The sequence below is a fragment of the Gracilinanus agilis genome, chromosome 2, assembly GCF_016433145.1.
Source record: "Gracilinanus agilis isolate LMUSP501 chromosome 2, AgileGrace, whole genome shotgun sequence".
In the NCBI taxonomy this organism is placed as follows: Eukaryota; Metazoa; Chordata; class Mammalia; order Didelphimorphia; family Didelphidae; genus Gracilinanus; species Gracilinanus agilis.
The window spans coordinates 90,961,830-90,980,085 of NC_058131.1; the positions used below are offsets into that span (position 1 = coordinate 90,961,830).

At 37.9% G+C, this 18,256-nt stretch overlaps 1 protein-coding gene across 1 annotated transcript in view; it reads right to left on the reverse strand.

Moving 5' to 3' along the window:
- The window catches only part of THADA (THADA armadillo repeat containing), a 424,131-nt gene that overhangs the window by 384,320 nt on the left and 21,555 nt on the right, over nt 1-18,256 (reverse strand). Inside the window, exons 11-15 of the mRNA XM_044659462.1 lie at nt 16,793-17,484; nt 11,526-11,701; nt 8,948-9,103; nt 7,035-7,157; nt 2,365-2,488 (exon numbers count right to left, since the gene is read on the reverse strand). Coding sequence (XP_044515397.1) covers nt 2,365-2,488; nt 7,035-7,157; nt 8,948-9,103; nt 11,526-11,701; nt 16,793-17,484 — 1,271 coding nt within the window. The remainder of the gene's footprint in view (nt 1-2,364; nt 2,489-7,034; nt 7,158-8,947; nt 9,104-11,525; nt 11,702-16,792; nt 17,485-18,256) is intronic.

Consider the following 18,256-nt stretch of genomic DNA (forward strand, 5'->3'; position numbering starts at 1 on the left):
TCCATCCTCTGAACCTGAGAAGCCAGCATATGACAGCAGAAGGAGGATTAGGTCTAGGGTTCTAAGACCTGTGTTTGAATCCTACTTCTCCCCACCTGCTAACTAGGCAACCATGAACACCTAATTTCCTTTCTTTCTCTCTCTCTCTCTCTCTCTCTCTCTCTCTCTCTCTCTCTCTCTCTCTCTCTCTCTCTCTCTCGTCATCTGTAAAAGACGAGAGTGGAAGGAAGAATTTATGCAATAACAACACTGTGAAGAAGAAGAAGAAGAAGAAAGACACTGACTCAGAATTCTGACCAACAGTAAGACCAACCATGATTTCAGAGGACCCACAATGAAACAAGCTACCCAGTTCCTGACAGGGAAGACTCAGGATATACAATGAAACATGCATTTGTGGTCATGGCCAGTGTAGGAATTTATTTTACTTAACTATATGTAATTGTTATCAGGATTTTATTTTTGCTTTTTTTCTTTTAAATTGGAGAGGAAAGGAGGAGAAGGAGAAAAAAATAAATATCTGATAACTGAAAAATAAATGAAATTTTAAAAAGAGAGGCTTGAACCAGTCAGATCTCTGAGATCTATTCCAGATCCTGTGATACTGTCATTTTATCTGTCTATAATATAAACATTCAAAACCCTAAAGGCTTTAAGATAGAAATGACAGGAGAACTTAAATCTCCCATCACACCTATGGCAATAGGATGATACTGTGATAAGATAGATACTTCCCATTGTACTTCCTTTCAATCATCTAATAACCACAATGATTTTAGTGGACTGGGTCATTCATCCCAGTTTCTTAACCTGAAGTCCCTGTGAAAACAATTACATCTTTATTTTCACTTTCCTTTGTAATCCAATGTATTTTAATTTATGTATTTAAAAATATCTTTCTATGGCTTGATCACATGGTTTGAAGGGAATATGATTGGGGATATAGACTCTAAAATGATCACACTAGTGCAAATATTAATAATATGGAAATAGGTCCTGATCAATGACACATGTAAAACCCAGTGGAATTGCTCATTGGCTAAGGGAGGGAGGAAGAGAGGAGGGGAGGGAAAAATCATGAATCATGTAACCATGGAAAAATATTCTAAATTAATTAATTAAATAAACTTTGGAAAATATCTTTCTGAGAAAATGTCAATAAGCCAACAGGGTTCGACACCCCCAAAAAATAAAGGATCCCTGCTTTATCTAATTATATTCTTACTTAGCGATGACAATGACTTAGGACTGAAGCATTCAAATATATTCAACTATTTTACTTATAAAAAATTGAAACTAGTACTAGTAAATATCAATATTACAATCATAGAATTCCTGGTTCCCTTAGAAATTCAGCTCAAGCACTACATCTTACATGAATATAGATTTGAATTTGGATTAAACTGAATTTTAATGTGAATTTCCTGGTTCCTCCAATTGCTAATGCCTTCTTGTTCTCTCCTTAAGGCAAGGAGACTTTTATTTAAGATGAAGGTAAATACATAGAGACTATCCTTGCGCCTGTCTAAACAGAATGCCCTCTAATATGCTGTTCATTGGCTCAGCAGAATGGGACTAGAGAGGGACATGACTCTCAGTTTCAGCCACTGCCAGCACAGCTGAAGCCAAAACCAAAACCAGGAAACAAAAAAGGAAACTGTTTGCCAGGCAACACAAAAGAAACTCTCCATATCCATAAACATAGTATCTCACATCAAATGGAAAAAAGATGACTCAAAAAAAGGAAAGTTGATTTTTTGTTGCCCAGGTCCACCACAGGAAGAAAAAAAAATGTTTAAAAACCAGAGTACCTGGAAATGACACTCTGACACTCGGACACTAACTTTTTGCAACCTGTCTGAGGAATGACCTCTGTAACTCTACAAGAAACCTGGTGTCTGTACCACCAAGGGCTTACGGGACAAAGTGCAAACAAAAGAATCACATTTCAGCCACAAAACTTTGCTAGGGATGTCCTATGAGGCAGAAAGAACAACTGTTCTTTTGTGATTTTTTTTTAAGAGAACACATTGATATTATCTGGGAAAAATGGTTGGGGGGGGGGGAATTCTGCCTCAAAGTCAGCTTTTAGTACATAAAACCACAGTTATCGGTTGGAAAGTAATAAGCACTCTGAACAGCTGGGTTTTTATTTTCCTGGTTGGGAAATCTGATTCTATCTAAAAAAAATCTATTCTAGTTTGTCCAAACCTCCTTCATTAAGCTAAACAACAAGAACAACAAAAACCCAAGCAAAACACAACACTTAACAAGAGTCAAAAGGAAGCAGACTGACTTTTGGGGGAACATAACATGCCTTTGCAAGAACCGTTCCCCCACCCCCCAGTTATAATGAAAACTTACCTTCTGGGTCGGGAAATATTTCAGCTATTGAACCCAAAATAGTTAAGGCTGAAAATTTGGTTGCATGGGAAGAGCCAGGAAATAAAGCCTCAAAAAGACTGTTGCATATGGATGACATGAAATCCTAAAAGTTACAACAGACAGAAGAGTTAATTCAAAAGAGGTGAATATGACTTTCTTCAGAGAAGCATTCCCAAGAGTGTTTCTAAATAAAGAAAACTTTCAACAGTCAATAAGTCAATCGAAAAATACTTATAAAGCACTTCCTAAGTTCAAAGCCCAGGGAGGGGGTACCCAGAAAGACAAAAACATAGTCCCTGCCCTCCAGGAACTAGTAGAAATGAAAGGTGACAAGAAACATGGGACCTCCCTACCTTTCCTTCTTTGCTTCACACCATACCTTGCACATACTTCAGTCCTAACTGGACCACCTTGTAAGACATGAATTACTTTTCTATTGCTATGACTTAGCTCATGCCGGTCCCTAAGCCTGGAATACCCTCCCCAGATTCACTTTTTAAAATCCCACCTATCCCTCAAGGCTCTTTTTTTCCCAAAGTAAATCTTCTTATGCCCTTTATTCAAAGTAATTGTTTAAATGTCAACTCGTGTCAAATCCACCAGTAGGAAATAATCTTTCTTTCTTCAAAACTCACAGAGCATTTCATACTTTTCTTATGCTCTTGGAGTGATAGGATCATAGATTTAGAGCTAGAGGGTACCTCAGCAGTCCAGTTCTCTAATTATAATTTATTATTATTATTTTAAACCCTTACCTTCCGTCTTAGAGTCAATACTGTGTATTGGCTCCAAGGCAGAAGAGTGGTAAGGGTAGGCAATGGGGATCAAGTGACTTGCCCAAGGTCACACAGCTAGGAAGTGTCTGAGGCCAGATTTGAACCCAGGACGTCCCATTTCTCAATCTACTGGGCCACCCAGCTGTCCCCAATTTATTATTCTTTTTAAAGATGTTACTGCATATCTGTACATGGAGCATGCCGCCCACCCTAGCACTACATTGTGAGCTCATAAGGACAAGAATTGGGTCATATTTATCTATGTATCTCCCCTCCTGCTTAGCACTGAGCTTTGTATACAGGAATGAAGCTGTTTTGAAAATCTGCCTAGATATTGATGGCCAGTATGCAGAACTTAGCTGATGTGTCTTGTCTGAAATGGTCTAATTGGTTTTGTCCCTAAAAAGAAAAAAACTAAAGTTCTTCCTAAGACAATTAAAATATCAGTCCTTTGGGGATAGAAGAGGTCTATTAATCATTAGAAAATAAATCAAAATAATCAGAATATATTTGCCAAAAAAAAAAAAAAAAGCCTGTATAGAATTTAGTCCTTACCTCCTGATAAACCTAACATTAACAAAACAGTAAGGTAATTAAAGGCTATTTGTGAAACTTAACAATAGCATTTATGATGATGGCTGGCATTTTTGAAGTTCTTTAAGATTTATAAAGTGTATATGGGCACTGTGAAGTATGTACTACCACTATTATTCCCACTTTACAGATGGCTCAGAAAGATAAAGAAACTTATCCACCGGCCCACAAGCAATGTCAGAGGTGATCCTTGAACTAAAGTCTTTTTGATTCCAAGTCCAGCATTATTCATATAATACTCAGAAGCCTTAGAACTTTTTAGAACTGTAACAAATTAGAGGGACAGAAGAAGAGAACAGAAATAGTTTCTCATTTTGGATAGGGGACTCTTGAACTTGTTGGGCAAAGAGCTACAAAAGCCCCCAAAATCAATTGTTTGGAATGACCTAGTTTTTCCATTGGTCATTAGTTTCCTAGAGCAGCCAATAAACCAGTTGTATTACACTGAAATAAAGAAAGGAACTAGACCTGTGACTTCAGTGACAAAGGGAAGACTGGGAAACCCCCTCTACCAAAGAAAGTTAACACTATCTCTCTTTTTTTTTTAAACCCTTAACTTCTGTGTATTGTCTCATAGGTGGAAGATTGGTAAGGGTAGGCAATGGGGGTCAAGTGACTTGCCCAGGGTCACACAGCTGGGAACTGTCTGAGGCCAGATTTGAACCAAGGACCTCCCTTCTCTAGGCCTGACTCTCAATCCACTGAGCTACCCAGCTGCCCCCAACACTATCTCTTTACCAAGCTTCTTGGGGAAAAAAAATTTGAAAAAAACTCATTGCCCAGGGCAATGAGGGGTGAAATGATCAGAATCTGTATGTGTCAGAGGTGCCCCATGTTTTCCTGACTTCCAGGTTGGCTCACTGTCCTCTACTCTATGCTGCCTCCTTCCTCACTGATATTACAGAGGGCTGAAATTTCAACAAGCATATTTTTATCTTTCCAAAAAGGATCAATTTCTTCTGGCTGGCTGTTTTTGGCCTTCTTCCTCTAGATAGCTAGTGTCCTAGGGTCCCACTTAACTTATGGGACTTGGACCCTGGCCACAGAACAGATCAGAGTCATAATTTGAATTTAGATCCCCCATACTCAAAGCCTAGCATTTCTTTCAAGTACTATCATCAAATTAAAGCGACTTGCCTAAAGTCATAAAGCTTCTATGTGTCCAAACCTAGTAGTCATGTGCGTACTACAGAAAGATGGCAACTAGGTCTGGATACAGAAACCTTCCAACTCTGCTACTTATTGTGTGCCTTTATTTGGGGAAGTCCTTGTGCTCTCTGGGAGTTACTTTATCCCTAAAAAGAAGAGCCTGGATGAGGGGATCTCGAAGGTCCCTTCAAGGCCTTAACCAGGGGGTCTGTGAACTTAATTCTTTCTTTTTAAAATGTTGATAACTGCATTTGGATATAATTGGTTTCCTTTGGAATCTGGTGTATTTTGTGCTTTTTAAAACCAGCATTGTGAGAAAGGATCCCTAGACTTTACCAGACTGCCAGAGGGGTACCTGACACAGAATAGGATAAGAATCTCTGCTCTGAAGCTATAGTCCTATCTCCCTGCTGCCACTAACTATAGCTACTACTACTATTACTATTCCTTCTTCTCCTCCTCCTATCAATACTACTACTACTATTACTATTATTATTACTACCACTAATGCTGCTCTACCATCACTATTACTACTAATACTACCACTACCATTACTACTACTGTCTAATATTTCAGGTTTACAAATTTACATAAATTATCTCATTTTATTCTTACAAAAATACTACAAGAGGATACTATTATAATCCCTGTTTACAGATGAAAAAATTAAGGCATGCAGAGGTTAAGAGATTTCCCAAGACCTCACAGCCAGTAAGTGTGTGAGGCAAGATCTGAACTCAGGTCTTCCTGACTCCAAGACCAGCCTCTATCTTTTATAACACTTTTATGCCTTTGTCAAGCACAAAATACTTGCTTTTGAATACCTCGTTAAGATGTTTCCACCTTTTATGCTCTGTAGAAAGCAAGCAGGTGGGATATTTTTAAGTCTACCTAAACTGTGCTCTTGTGCCACCATGCGTCTTCAAGCATTGCTCCCACAGACAAAACCAGGGCCAGAGGCCAAAGAGGACCATCATCACAGAAAGTCACATTAAGACATTTTGAGCACTTTATGGTTTACAAGGCACTTTTCTCCAATCAGATCCATGAGCTGGAAGGGGATTGGGGAAAAAGAGGAATTACGACAACGAATCTTAAGACGACAGAAAATCACCCATGTAAGGATGGGATTTGTGCAAGGGGGGATGGGACAAAAGGAGCCAAAGAAGGAGTTGCTGACAGTTGATGACAGAGGTCTTCAGGTGGAGGACTGGGAGGAGATAGGAGGAGGACATCTCAGCTCAGATCCAGTCCTAAGGGCTTCCTGAGGATCTTTCTTTGAAAATTGAAACCCTGATTCCTTGATCAAAGCCATTCCATCGCACCTCACCAATCAAGACTTCAACCATTGAGTTAGCTAAGTTTTTGGACTCCATTTTGGGAGCGATCTCTTAGTCTTCTTCTCCCATTACCCAACCTTGCAGAGAGACCCTCTTTCAGTCAAAACTTACAATTATAGAAAAGGATAGAAATAGAAAAACAGAAGGAGAAGGAGTGAGGTGAGAAGCTTGGATGAGGGAAGCACTAGGGATCCCTCCCAACTGTTGGACCCCATAGCAATAGTGAAGAGGGTACCCAAAAATCCCTCTGCCCTTCACTCCTTTCCCCAATCCCTGAATTGCGAATAATAAAAGCCATTCATTAGTCAAATAGCGTTCCAGAGTGCCTGAGAGACAACAAGGGAGAGGGGAACTGCAGCTTGGTCTGGCTGCCTCCATCTTGAAGCCAGACCCCTCATTGTGAATTTAACTGATTGGGGGGAGGCTTGTGTGAACCCCATCCTTATTCAGAATCAGATTGGGTTACCACATGCCTCATCTTATAGGAAAGCCTCACCCCAACCCCTGTGGGGCAGCACAACCATCCAGGTTACCCAGTTTTGGGGTGACATCCCCTTAAAGTCTCCCAGAGCATATTTGGCCCCAGGGGAGAGCTCGAAGAGAAACTCAATATATGAACTCTCTCCCTTCTATCAAAAATTGCTTACAGGCTCTCTTTATTCTTACACTCACTTCCAAGAGACTTCCGTCAATCTCCCTTTAACACCTCCTTTCTATTTCTTGCAGTGTCTTGTTATTTAGAGAAAAAAAAAAAAAAAACTTTCTGATTTCCTAGAAATCTATTACCTACCTGATATTTCTGTAACATCCCAGAAGGATCCTTCTCAGTTGAATCATCCACCGATTCTTGCTGGGATTTACTTTGCTCCAATTTATAAAGTACCTGAGAACTTTCCTGTATCCTGCAGAACAACTTTAGGAAGAAAAGAATAAAAAATGAAATGTAAGAAGGATATTAAAATACAAATGTCAGGATAAAAATTAAAGCTTTTAATTTTTTATAATTTATAATTATAATAATATATTTTATTATATATTATATATATTATAAATATATGTTTATAATAATTATTATAATTTATAATTAATTAATTGTTTTCCCAGTTTTCCTGATTTCTGTTGAGGGCATCACTATTCCTCCCAGGTTAAAATCCCTGCTGTGATACTCTATTCTTCACTTGCCCTCACTCCATAAATCCAATTAGCTGACAAATCCAGGCATTTCTACTTCCCCAGGAACTCTCAGATATTTGCCCTTCTCTCTCCTCACACTCTTATCCCTTCTTGTATGGATTATTGCCTCTTCATTGGTCTCCTAGCCTCATGATTCTTCCCTCTCTAATCTTTCCTTAAAAGAATTTTTTAAAGTACAGATAGATCTGAACATATCACTGCCCTAACTCAATAAAGAGCAGGGGTTCCCTATTATCCCCTGGATCAAATATGATTTCATATTTACTTCATCTTTTTAAAAAATGTCTACTTTTGAGTTTTAGAGTGCTCATACTTATTAATATAGTACTACACATACACAAAAATAAGTATGTATACACATAGAAGGGGTTGATGCTCAATATTTTTTCCCAATATAATTGTGTTATCCCATTTCCATATACTGATAGACACTAAAAAAGTCTGGAAAATACTATACGCCCACTCTTTCAGATCTTTATAGAGGTGTGGATACACACACATATATACATATATACACATATACATACACGTATACACATATATGTATATGTTGAAAATGTTAAAAAGCTGAAAACGGATACATATTTAAATAAAGTTCTCCTGTTCTTTACATCAATATTTTCTGGGAATTAAACTTTACTCATGTCCAAAATACGGCTTATGTCTACTCTCAACATCATAAATGGGAGGAAATGAAAATAAAATATCCAATAATGATGTTTCCACAAAATATTCTTATGTTCCTCAGGCATAAAAAAAAAACCATCAAAAACATATGGTTTTATGCCTATTTGTATGGGGAAGAAAGAGAATAAATACTGATATAATACCTACTATGGGCCAGGCACTGTGCTAAGTGTTTTTTACAAATTTTATCTCATTTGATCCTCATAAAAACTCTGCGAGGTAAGTGCTAAGATTTGTAAAAATTAGCTCAATTATTCCTGAAAACTTAACAAAGAAATATACAGAAGGGAGAGTGATATCCATAAAATTATTGAAATCAGATCTGCTAGTAAATAATGATGACATTTTCCCCACCTTTCATTTTTAACCTTGAAGACAATATCAGGGAGCAGCTAGATGGCTCAGTGGATTGAGAGCCAGGCCTAAAGATAGGAGGTCCTGAGTCTGAATCTAGATTCAGACACTTCCTCGCTGGGTAACCCTGAGCAAGTCTTTACCACTCTTCTGCCTTGGAACCAATACATAGTATTGATTCTAAGATGGAAGGTGAGGGTTTAAAAAAAAGAAAAGACTATATCATGCAAGCCTCTTAGGAAGGAACTTCAAGTCAAGTGTATTCCATGCCCTGGACTATTCCTCAATCTCCCCTTTGAAAGGCACCTAAGAAGATGAGCTTGTGACTTATTCCTTCTCTATCATTCTGCTGTCAAACACTGGTAACTCTCTCTGGGAAGAAATGCTCCTGAGTGGTTAATGTTAAGAGCCTGGCACCTTGCCAGGCATTAATAAAAATTTGCTTGACTGGCTGTCCTTCAAGGCCACCTTTTTCAGGAGGGAACAGATCTGCTGTCTCACGCCAGGAGATTGATTGTTCAGGTTGTACAGAATAAAGAACTGAACCAGCTGCATTTCTTCCATGGAGACGATCTCAGTGCTTCGGTGACTTTCACAGAGCAAGCCTAAAGCATCGATGCGAACCTAAAAGTCAAAACAGCCCCAAAAATTAATTAATTAATTAATTGAGAAAACAAAACAAAAACAAAAAAAACACCAGCTTTAATTGTCTGACAAGATCTAGCAGGACACAAACTTTTTTTTTTTTTTTTTTTTTTAACCTTCTGTCTTGGAATCAATACTGTGTATTGGCTCCAAGGCAGAAGAGTGGTAAGGGTAGGCAATGGGGGTTAAGTGACTTGTCCAGGGTCACCTAGCTAGGAAGTGTCTTGAGGGCAGATTTGAACCTAGGACCTCTTGTCTCTAGGACTGGCTCTCAATCCAGCTGCCCCCATAAACTTCTTAAAACAGGAGCAATCACATAGGCCTTCATTAGAAGGAACTGCATGGTGGGGCACATAAGGATGATGTTTGGATTTTCTTCTCCTGTCTCCTTTTTGCTGATTATTTCATACTCATAACAATCTCCCAAAATACACAACACTCCCCCAAAGAGGCAAGACAAAGCAGCATGAAAGACAAAAATGGCCCATTGGAGAATCTCACCAGATCCTAATTCCTCTTCCTAAATGGCATCTCTCTGCCTCCTCCCTTCTTTGGTGCTCCTATTTCCCAAGAACACCTACACACCCCTCCTTCCATGTACCCAATGACCCAATAACATTGGTCTCCTTGCTGAGACTCTGTCTTCCAATTCTGTGCCCTGTCTATGCTCCTTCCTCATCTCAACCTCCTGACTTCCCTGGCTTTCTTCTAGTCCTAGCTAAAATTTCACCTTCTATAAGAAAGAAGCCTTTCTCAGATACCCTTTAATGCTAGCACCTTCCTGGTTCATCTTCGCTTTACCCTGCATTTATCTTATGATAGTTGTTGGCATGTTGTCTCTCTCATTTGATTTTTGGCTCCTTGAGAACATGTTCTGTTTTTGCCTTTCTTTGTAATCCCAGGTTTTAGCACAGTGTCTGGCACACTGTAAACTCCTAATAAATGTTAGTTTGGTTTTTTTTCTTTGAATTGACTTGCCATTATCATCTATATAGAAGCGATCATTGAATCCTCAGAATGGATAAGAATTACCAAAGCTAAAGTTAGTAGAACTAGAAGAAAGAATAGCCTGGGATAATCCTTAGAAAATTATCCACATAAGTTGGATATAGAGAATAATCAACCAAGAAGAAGACCCAAAAGGGGAGGACAATCAGGGAGGAAAAGAGTCAAGAAAGGGTAGTGCCATAGAAACAAAAGAAAGAGAGAATATTCAGGAAGAAGGAGTGATCATCTACGTGAAATGCTATAAAAGATTCGAGGGGGAATGGGTCTAATAAAAGGCCACTGGGTTTAGCAATTAAAAAGTCCATTCGTGATCAAATAGTTTCATTAGAGATAGAGTAATATCCTGCACCAAAGGTATCAAACTCAAATAGAAATTTATTTCTGCAGGCTGCATATTGATTTAGAAAATCATAAATTAATATTATCTAGGTGGGTTGCATTTTTATTTATTTTATTTAAATATTTCCCAATTACATTTTAAATCCAGAGTTTTGCAGACAGTAAACAAGAATTTGACACCTGTACACCTGGGCTGAAAAGGAGGAAATGGAGATGCTGAGAATCCCTCTGTTCTTTATAGGAGTCTGGCAGTGAGAAGAAGGAAAGATATGAAATGATAGCTTGAGTGAATGGCAGTAACAAGAGAAGGATTTGTTGTTTATTTGTTTAAGGAAGAAGAGACATAAGCATGTGTTTAGAAAGTAAGAAGGAGCCAGCAGAAAGGAAGATACTAAAGAGTGGGGAAAACGAAGGGAAGGCAAGAGGGAGTAATCTTTAGGAAGAGAAAGGAAGGAATAGGATTTAAGATGAGTGAAAGGCTTGGCTTTGACTAAAGGAGGACCACATCATCTCTGAGATTGGAGCAATGGTAGAGGATGGGTAAAGACAGAGAGACACTCTGAGGCACGAAAGAGGGGAGCTGAAGGCACATACTGAAATATGGCCTCAATTTTCTCAGGATACTGGAAGGCAAAGTCATTTACCCAGAGAAGGAGAGGGTCATGGAACTTGAGAAGGGAGGCTTTAAGGAATGTAGTAAGTGAGCTAGTCAAAAGTTAACCAAAAGCACTTTCTCTTATCAGATGTAAAAATCCTGTAGAGATCTGATAACTGTGAATTTGGAGTGACCCTGGTCAGGACGATTGTATGATCTCCCCTAGATAATGTTCAATAGCTCAAGAGAAGAGAAGGCACATGGTTGGTGAGAGTAAGCCAGTACTCTTGGAGAATGGACAGTAGAAGAACAAGGGGGTGAAATATTCCAGGGAGGGGAAGACAATTTGTGTCCCCTTCTTGGCCCACAGCAGGGGCCAAGACTCCCTATAAGCTACTAATAAATAAGTGGAGGGATGATGTATAACTTATATAACTCCAGCAGGTTTTATTTGCTTACCTGGCAATGCTGATGAACTAAACCTTGTTTTATTTTTGCACTGGACACGAGGCTGCCCCACGTAACATGAGATGCATACTGCAGATGTCCATGAGCCCTAGCTGTTCTTAGACAAGCCATCAGAGCTCCCAGAGATCCTCTGCTGTTGCAGGATCCTAAAGACAGTAGGAGGAAAACTGTAATCCCAGGTAACACAATACAAACAATTTAAAATTGACATTCCAGTATCACTATGTCATGAAATGACAGCTGCAATTTAAAATAACTACACTGTCTATTTTTCCATCTATATCATAGGTAAATCACTTCAGCAGCTTGAAGAAACAAACCACATTTTGTAACAACTATCATTTACTGAATAGATGGTTATCCGATGTCAGTTCCCTAAACTGTCCACATGTCAAAACCTCTCTGTTATCTTTATCCCACTTCTTCTCCTTCCTCTCTCTCTCTTTCTCAGGTTAGGAGAGCCTCCTAATTTACTGAGAAGATTGCCACTACCCTTCAGTGAGCTCCTCATTTCTCCTGTTGCATACTTCAAAGCCTCTCACTATTTTTACCCATCCTCTCCTCCTTTTGCTCTCAGGCCCTTGTTTCATCAATCATCCCCTCTCTCTTTGGCATCCTCAACATTTCTTTTTCTTTTGGTTCATTTCCTTCTGCATTCAAACATATTCAGGTCCTTCTTATTCTAAAAACACCACCCTTTGGTCTTGCCATACATTCAACTTGCCATCCCATTCCTTTCTTCCTCTTCACTGCCACACTTCTCAAGAGAACAGTCTACCAATACTGCTACTCTGTTCTCTCTACTCCCTTGGAATAAAAACTTCTGTCCCTATTTTAATTATTTTCTAAATATGTTTATTATGAACATATTTAGCTTTACATGAAAAATGTACTGAACATGACACTGAGAATAAGTAATAAGAAATTCCCTAAAATTTAAAGGATCAAAGAAATTAGAATTAGAAAGTATCTTATAAATCACAAATCATAAAATATTAGAATGGGAAAAGCTATTTAGAGTTGGAAAGAATGTTAGAAATTATGAAGGCAGCATAGTACAGTAGAAAGAAAATTGCTTCTGAAGTCAGAGGACCTAAGTTCAAATTCTACCCCAAGGCCAGTTACTTGTATGACCTTGAACGAGTCAATTATTTCCCTTGCCACAGGCCTCAATTTCCTCATTTTAAAGGAAAAAGGTGTAAGTAAATGACCACTGAAGCCCATTCCAGTACTAGACCTCATAAACCTACTACGATCTACTGCAAAGTCCCCATTTAAAAATAAGGAAACTAAGGATCCAAAAGCTTACCTGAATTGTCCAAGATGATAAAAGTAGTTAAAAGGCACAGAGAAAGGATTCAAATCCAGGTCCTGAACCCCAAACCTACTCTTCTCGTTGCATGTTTTCTTTTTACAAATGAAGAAACCATAGTTCTTGCCACCCATTATCCACTTCCCATCTCAGACAAAAAATGGTTTTTGGCCTCTTGCAAATCCTAAAGACTAAGCTTATAGAAAATCCAAATACTTTTTTAACCATTTCAAATCAATACAATTATACCTGTGTTACCTTAAGAAGTGAAATGACTTGTCCAAGGTCACACAATATAAACCAAGTAGAAGAACAATGTTTTGAATGAACTTGGACTCTCCAATGTAGATTCAATGCTAATTTCTTTTTATATTCACAAGTATGTATGAGTAATTTCATAAAAATTATAAGTTGTCAATAATTAGTAGACCACTCTTCAAGATGAAGAAAGTCACTTGGCATTATTTCATCATTCTTCCCACATCTGCCACTCTTATCAGTGTTATGTATGCCACTGCTGACATATTAGTTTGTTCAGTCATTTCCTAATCCTTGAGCATTCAGATTATTTTCAATTTTGCTTTGCTAGTTTACTCTTTTGTTCCTTTTTAATTGCTTCTTTGGGGTATCTATTCCAAATAATGGGATTACAGGGTTAAATGGGGAGGAGCTATTATAATCAGTTTTATTATCATCAATTAAAAAGTAAGTAAAAAACAGAACAATAAATCAGAAGGCAATGAGTAAGGGATAGTTTGGGCCTGGACACAACTTTGAGTGGACCAATGAAATCAAATGTAAATATCTATAAAAAAACAGTGGTTGCTAGGACATGTAAGTATATGGAAACAGGCAAAAGTTGATAACTAGGCCTTACAATCTCCCAGGGGAAGGAAGCAGAAAATAAATCAGACCTAGACTTTGTAAAGCTTTCATCTAATAGAAGCCATAACCATTCATACTTTAAGATCTAGTTATCTCTTGGGACACTGGAACAGGCTGAACGACTGACTACCCTTTATAAGAAGACCTTGTCTCTCTGTACCAATAAAACAAAAGAGTCAAACTTATCTCAGGATAGCATTACATACAAAACAACCCTAATAACTTCTGCATCTTCTCAAAAATATAGGAATCATCTCTTTTATCCATTAAGTCCAATGAAATCCCCTTGAAAGCAGCTACAAATAAAGGCAATCCTTTATTTACCTGACATCACCAGGGAGGAAGCAGTCCATCCACATCAGTAAATTTTCAGATAACTGTTTAGTTTCTTATCTTTCTAAAATGTATCAAATACTTCCCTACCTTATTAAGCCAAGTATATTGAACATAATTTAATCAGGTCTTTCTCCATTCTCCCCTTTGCCTTCCCTCTAAGAACATTTATCATTTGCACTGAACATATCGTGTATGTACATAATTGTTTGCAAGTTGTCTCCTCCCTTAGAATGTGAACTCTTTGAGACCTTGAAAGACTTAGATGAACTGATATAAAGTGAAATAAGCAGAACCAAGAAAAACTATACACAATGACTATAACATTAATGGAAAGAACATTGAAATCAAAATTGAAAGCTACATAACTAAATGATCAAGCTTGACTCTAGAAAGCTATATGAAAATCTTCTTTGTAGAGATAACAGTAGGATTACAGACTACTATATACACTACTGGTATTGAAAGATATATTTAGTTTTACTAAAGTACTTTTTTTTCCCTACTTCACTTTTTTTTTGTTCTTCACTATAAAGAGATGGTTCTCTAGATCAGGCAGAGGTAAGAAAATATACTAGCAAATGAAAATGTTATAAAAACAAAAATATAAATAAATTTTAAATAATAGAAAGAAGAATGTGAGTCCTTTGAAGGCTGGAACCATGTTTTGCTCTTTTAAAAAATTCCCCCAACACTGAGTATAGTTCCTGGTTAGTAAGAGTTTAATAAATGTTTGCTGACTGACTCATTGACTTTTCTTAAAAGCTCAAATCTATGAGTAAAAATGAGAAATACAGTAATGTGCTCAGGATCTGAAATGTGCAAAGCTATTTGCTCATCTCCTGTTTGCCTCTAAATCCTAAAAGCCACAAACTGCTGCTATGCTTTCTGAGCCCCATGTCTGTTTTATAGGGTTCGAAGCAGCTGGGAAGAGAGCCTGGAATCAGAAAAGTAGAAGTTCAAACATTGCAATGCAAGAGACAACACACAAACAATTATGTACAGACACAGTGAATACAGAGCAAAAGGCAAGTATTCTTAGAGGGAAGGCAAGAGCGGTGGGGAGGAAAGAGAAAGACCTGATTCAATTATATTCATTATTGTAAAGGACAGCAAATGAAACTGTAATGGAGGTTTTGACACCTCTTATCTCCATGGTTTAACACAAGTGAATAAGGTTGCTTTAAGAAAGCTTCAGTGACTGCAGCTGGATGTGGTTGTGTTGAATCAGCTGACAGACCTCGCCACTCAATTGATTCCTCCTTTTCAACTGACCAATGAGGAAGTAGAAGATTCTTCCCCAACTGTCAGTGCTAAATGAATTTAGTTTTTTAAATGAAAAGAAGATTGATAAATTCAAACTATTAAGGATGTTATAACTGACTGAGATTTGTAGATCTTGATAACAGAAGATCAATAAGCACTTGAATGAACTTGATGTAAGGAGAAGTTTTAAATGATAACTTTCCCCTAAGAATCTTCAGTACAGATCAGGTCAGTACAGGCTTCTCTCTTTTTAACTTCTTTAATGATGGTAAACAAGGTTAGGGAAAGGATGGGCTGAAATATGAAGAAAGAGGGATTAGGGATGAATCCTAGCCTATAATAAATCTGTGGGAGTTTTTAGGAGGAGCTGATTTCCTGAAGCCTGCCAGGCAAATTGCCTTGGTCAGGCCTAAGGCCTGACTGGTTATTTGATGTTCAAGTTCAGTTCAAGTTGACTTGGTTTAACAGAATTGATCTTCAATATTTATTTTCTTGTTGATCATTAAGTTGCATATTATCGATGATGTTTATGGCTGGATAGCACTGGATGAGCAGTGAGCCTAGGTATCTAATCCTATGAGGTAAAAGTTAACCTTAGCAAGGAGACAATCCTGAAATGCCTACCCTCCCACCATTCTCCAGATTGAGACCCTGAAGCTAGAAATCAGCCTCAATTTATAGGGTGCTCCTAACCGACTTTTTGGTCTCATGCCAGCTCATGCCACCCCTGCATTCTGCATTCCAACTCAGTAACTGGCAACTATCCTGGCCCAATATGACTTCTTGCAAAAATATTTGCATTATAGTCTGCTTAAGAAGGTAGGGAAGTAGTTTAAGCATTTTAAAAAGATCTAAAAAAAAATTAGCTATTTTAAAATTTTACTGATGTAGACTACTTCCTCCCTGATGATCCTGCCTAAATAAAAGCATTATCTATATTTCTACGTAGCTGCCTTTAAGTAGATTTCATCTGGGTCTACAACTTTAGTCATATGCTAGCTGTGTGTCCCTGGGCAGTGTCATTTAACCTCTATCTGCCTCAATTCCCTCTATTTTGTAAAATGAGGATAATTGGGAGCACTTAGGTGGCTCAGTGGATACAGAGCCAGGCCTGGAGACAGGAGGTTCTGGGTTCAAATCTAACCAGACACTTCCTAGATGTGTGACCCTGAGCAAGTCAATTAGCCCTCATTGCCTAGACTTTACCACTCTTCTGCCAATACTAAGTATTTATCTGAAGAAAGAAGGTAAGAGTTTCAGAAAAATAAAATAAAATGAGGATAATAATTGCACCTACCTCCCAGTGTTGCTGTGAGGATCAAATAAGGTAATACTTGAAAAGTGCTTAGCAAAGTGCTTGGCACATAGTAGGCTTAATAAATCCTTTGTGCCCTTTCCCTCTCATCCACAATTGGGCTTTCTCTCAAAGAGACAACAAACTACAAAAGCCAAATTTTCTTACCTGTGCTAATATTAGTAGAAGTCTGAAGAATCTTCACCATATAACTCAGGCTTTCTGGACTGCACTTTAATAGCTTTGGCAGATAATAATCAATTATATAAGCTGTTTGTTCCAGGTTCCCTTCACGCAATATGAGGAGGAGAGGAGACACCCATGTTTCATGCCACTCATCAAACCAAGAGGTATAAAGAGACTGGGATTTCAAATAATTCCTGTGATTTTTAAACATGGTTTCTAGCAGGTCACTTGCATAAGGTGCCAGGGACTGGTCACCCATTACCTCCAAGATCTGAGAAGGGATCATTTTATTCACTGCTAAAATATTTTCAATCCCTACACAGTCTACCAGGCAGCTAAGGCAGGTATACTTTCCCTTGACGTGCCATTCCAACCTCAATAGGCTCTCTATAAGTCCCAAGAAGAAAGGATCTGAGACACAGTCAGATCTTTCCATGGTGCACCGGTGCATCTGGAGAAGATTTCTGAATATCGTTTTGGTTTGGTGTCTCACAGCATCCAAGGGATGTTCCCAGTGGGTATAGACGTATTCCAGAAGTCTTCCAACTGTCTCAGAATTACCATTCAGACTACTCTTCAGACTCAGAGAACTTGATTCAAGGATATCTAAGGCTGAATTGGTCCAAATCACCAAAATTCTAGACAGAAACATTTCCAAGCTTGATTCCTTGAGCCTGAAGGAAAATGAGTTACATTAATGATAAAAGTTCACTGTTAAAAAAAAACCCCAGGTTTCTATTATGACTTTTATCATGATTAAGGCTCATGAACTACAAAAGAAAAAAATGTAATGTGACCACAATATAAAATTACTATAAATAGTTCATGAGAAAAATAATCTATTATAAATAATCCCAAAATAGATCTCCTATTTAACATATAAAATTTCATCACTTTTAAAATTAATTTGGAATAATTTTAAATTTTCTTTCCAATATAAAAATCTGCAGCATATTCTGGAGGATAATCATATACTCCCAAAATGAAACTTATAAAATAGAACTCAGAGGCAAAGTTAAAACAAATATTAGAACATCACATTTTCATATTTTATCTCTACAATGATTGGTAACAGACTGAAGTTTTAGCTTGCCATTTTGAGAATGCCATCCAAAAAACTGGAAAATGAGGGGATGCCCTTCGATTGGGGAATGGCTGAACAAATTGTGGTATCTGCTAGTGATGGAATACTATTGTGCTAAAAGGAATAATGAACTGGAGGAATTCCATGTGAACTGAAATGACCTCCAGGAATTGATGCAGAGTGAAAGGAGCAGAACCAGAAAACAATGTACACAGAGATGGATACACTGTGGTACAATCCAATGTAATGGACTTCTCTACTAGCAGCAAGGCAAGGATCCAAGACAATTCTGAGAGACTTATGAGAAAGAACACTATTCACATCCAGAGGAAAAAACTGTGGGAGTAGTAACACAGAAGAAA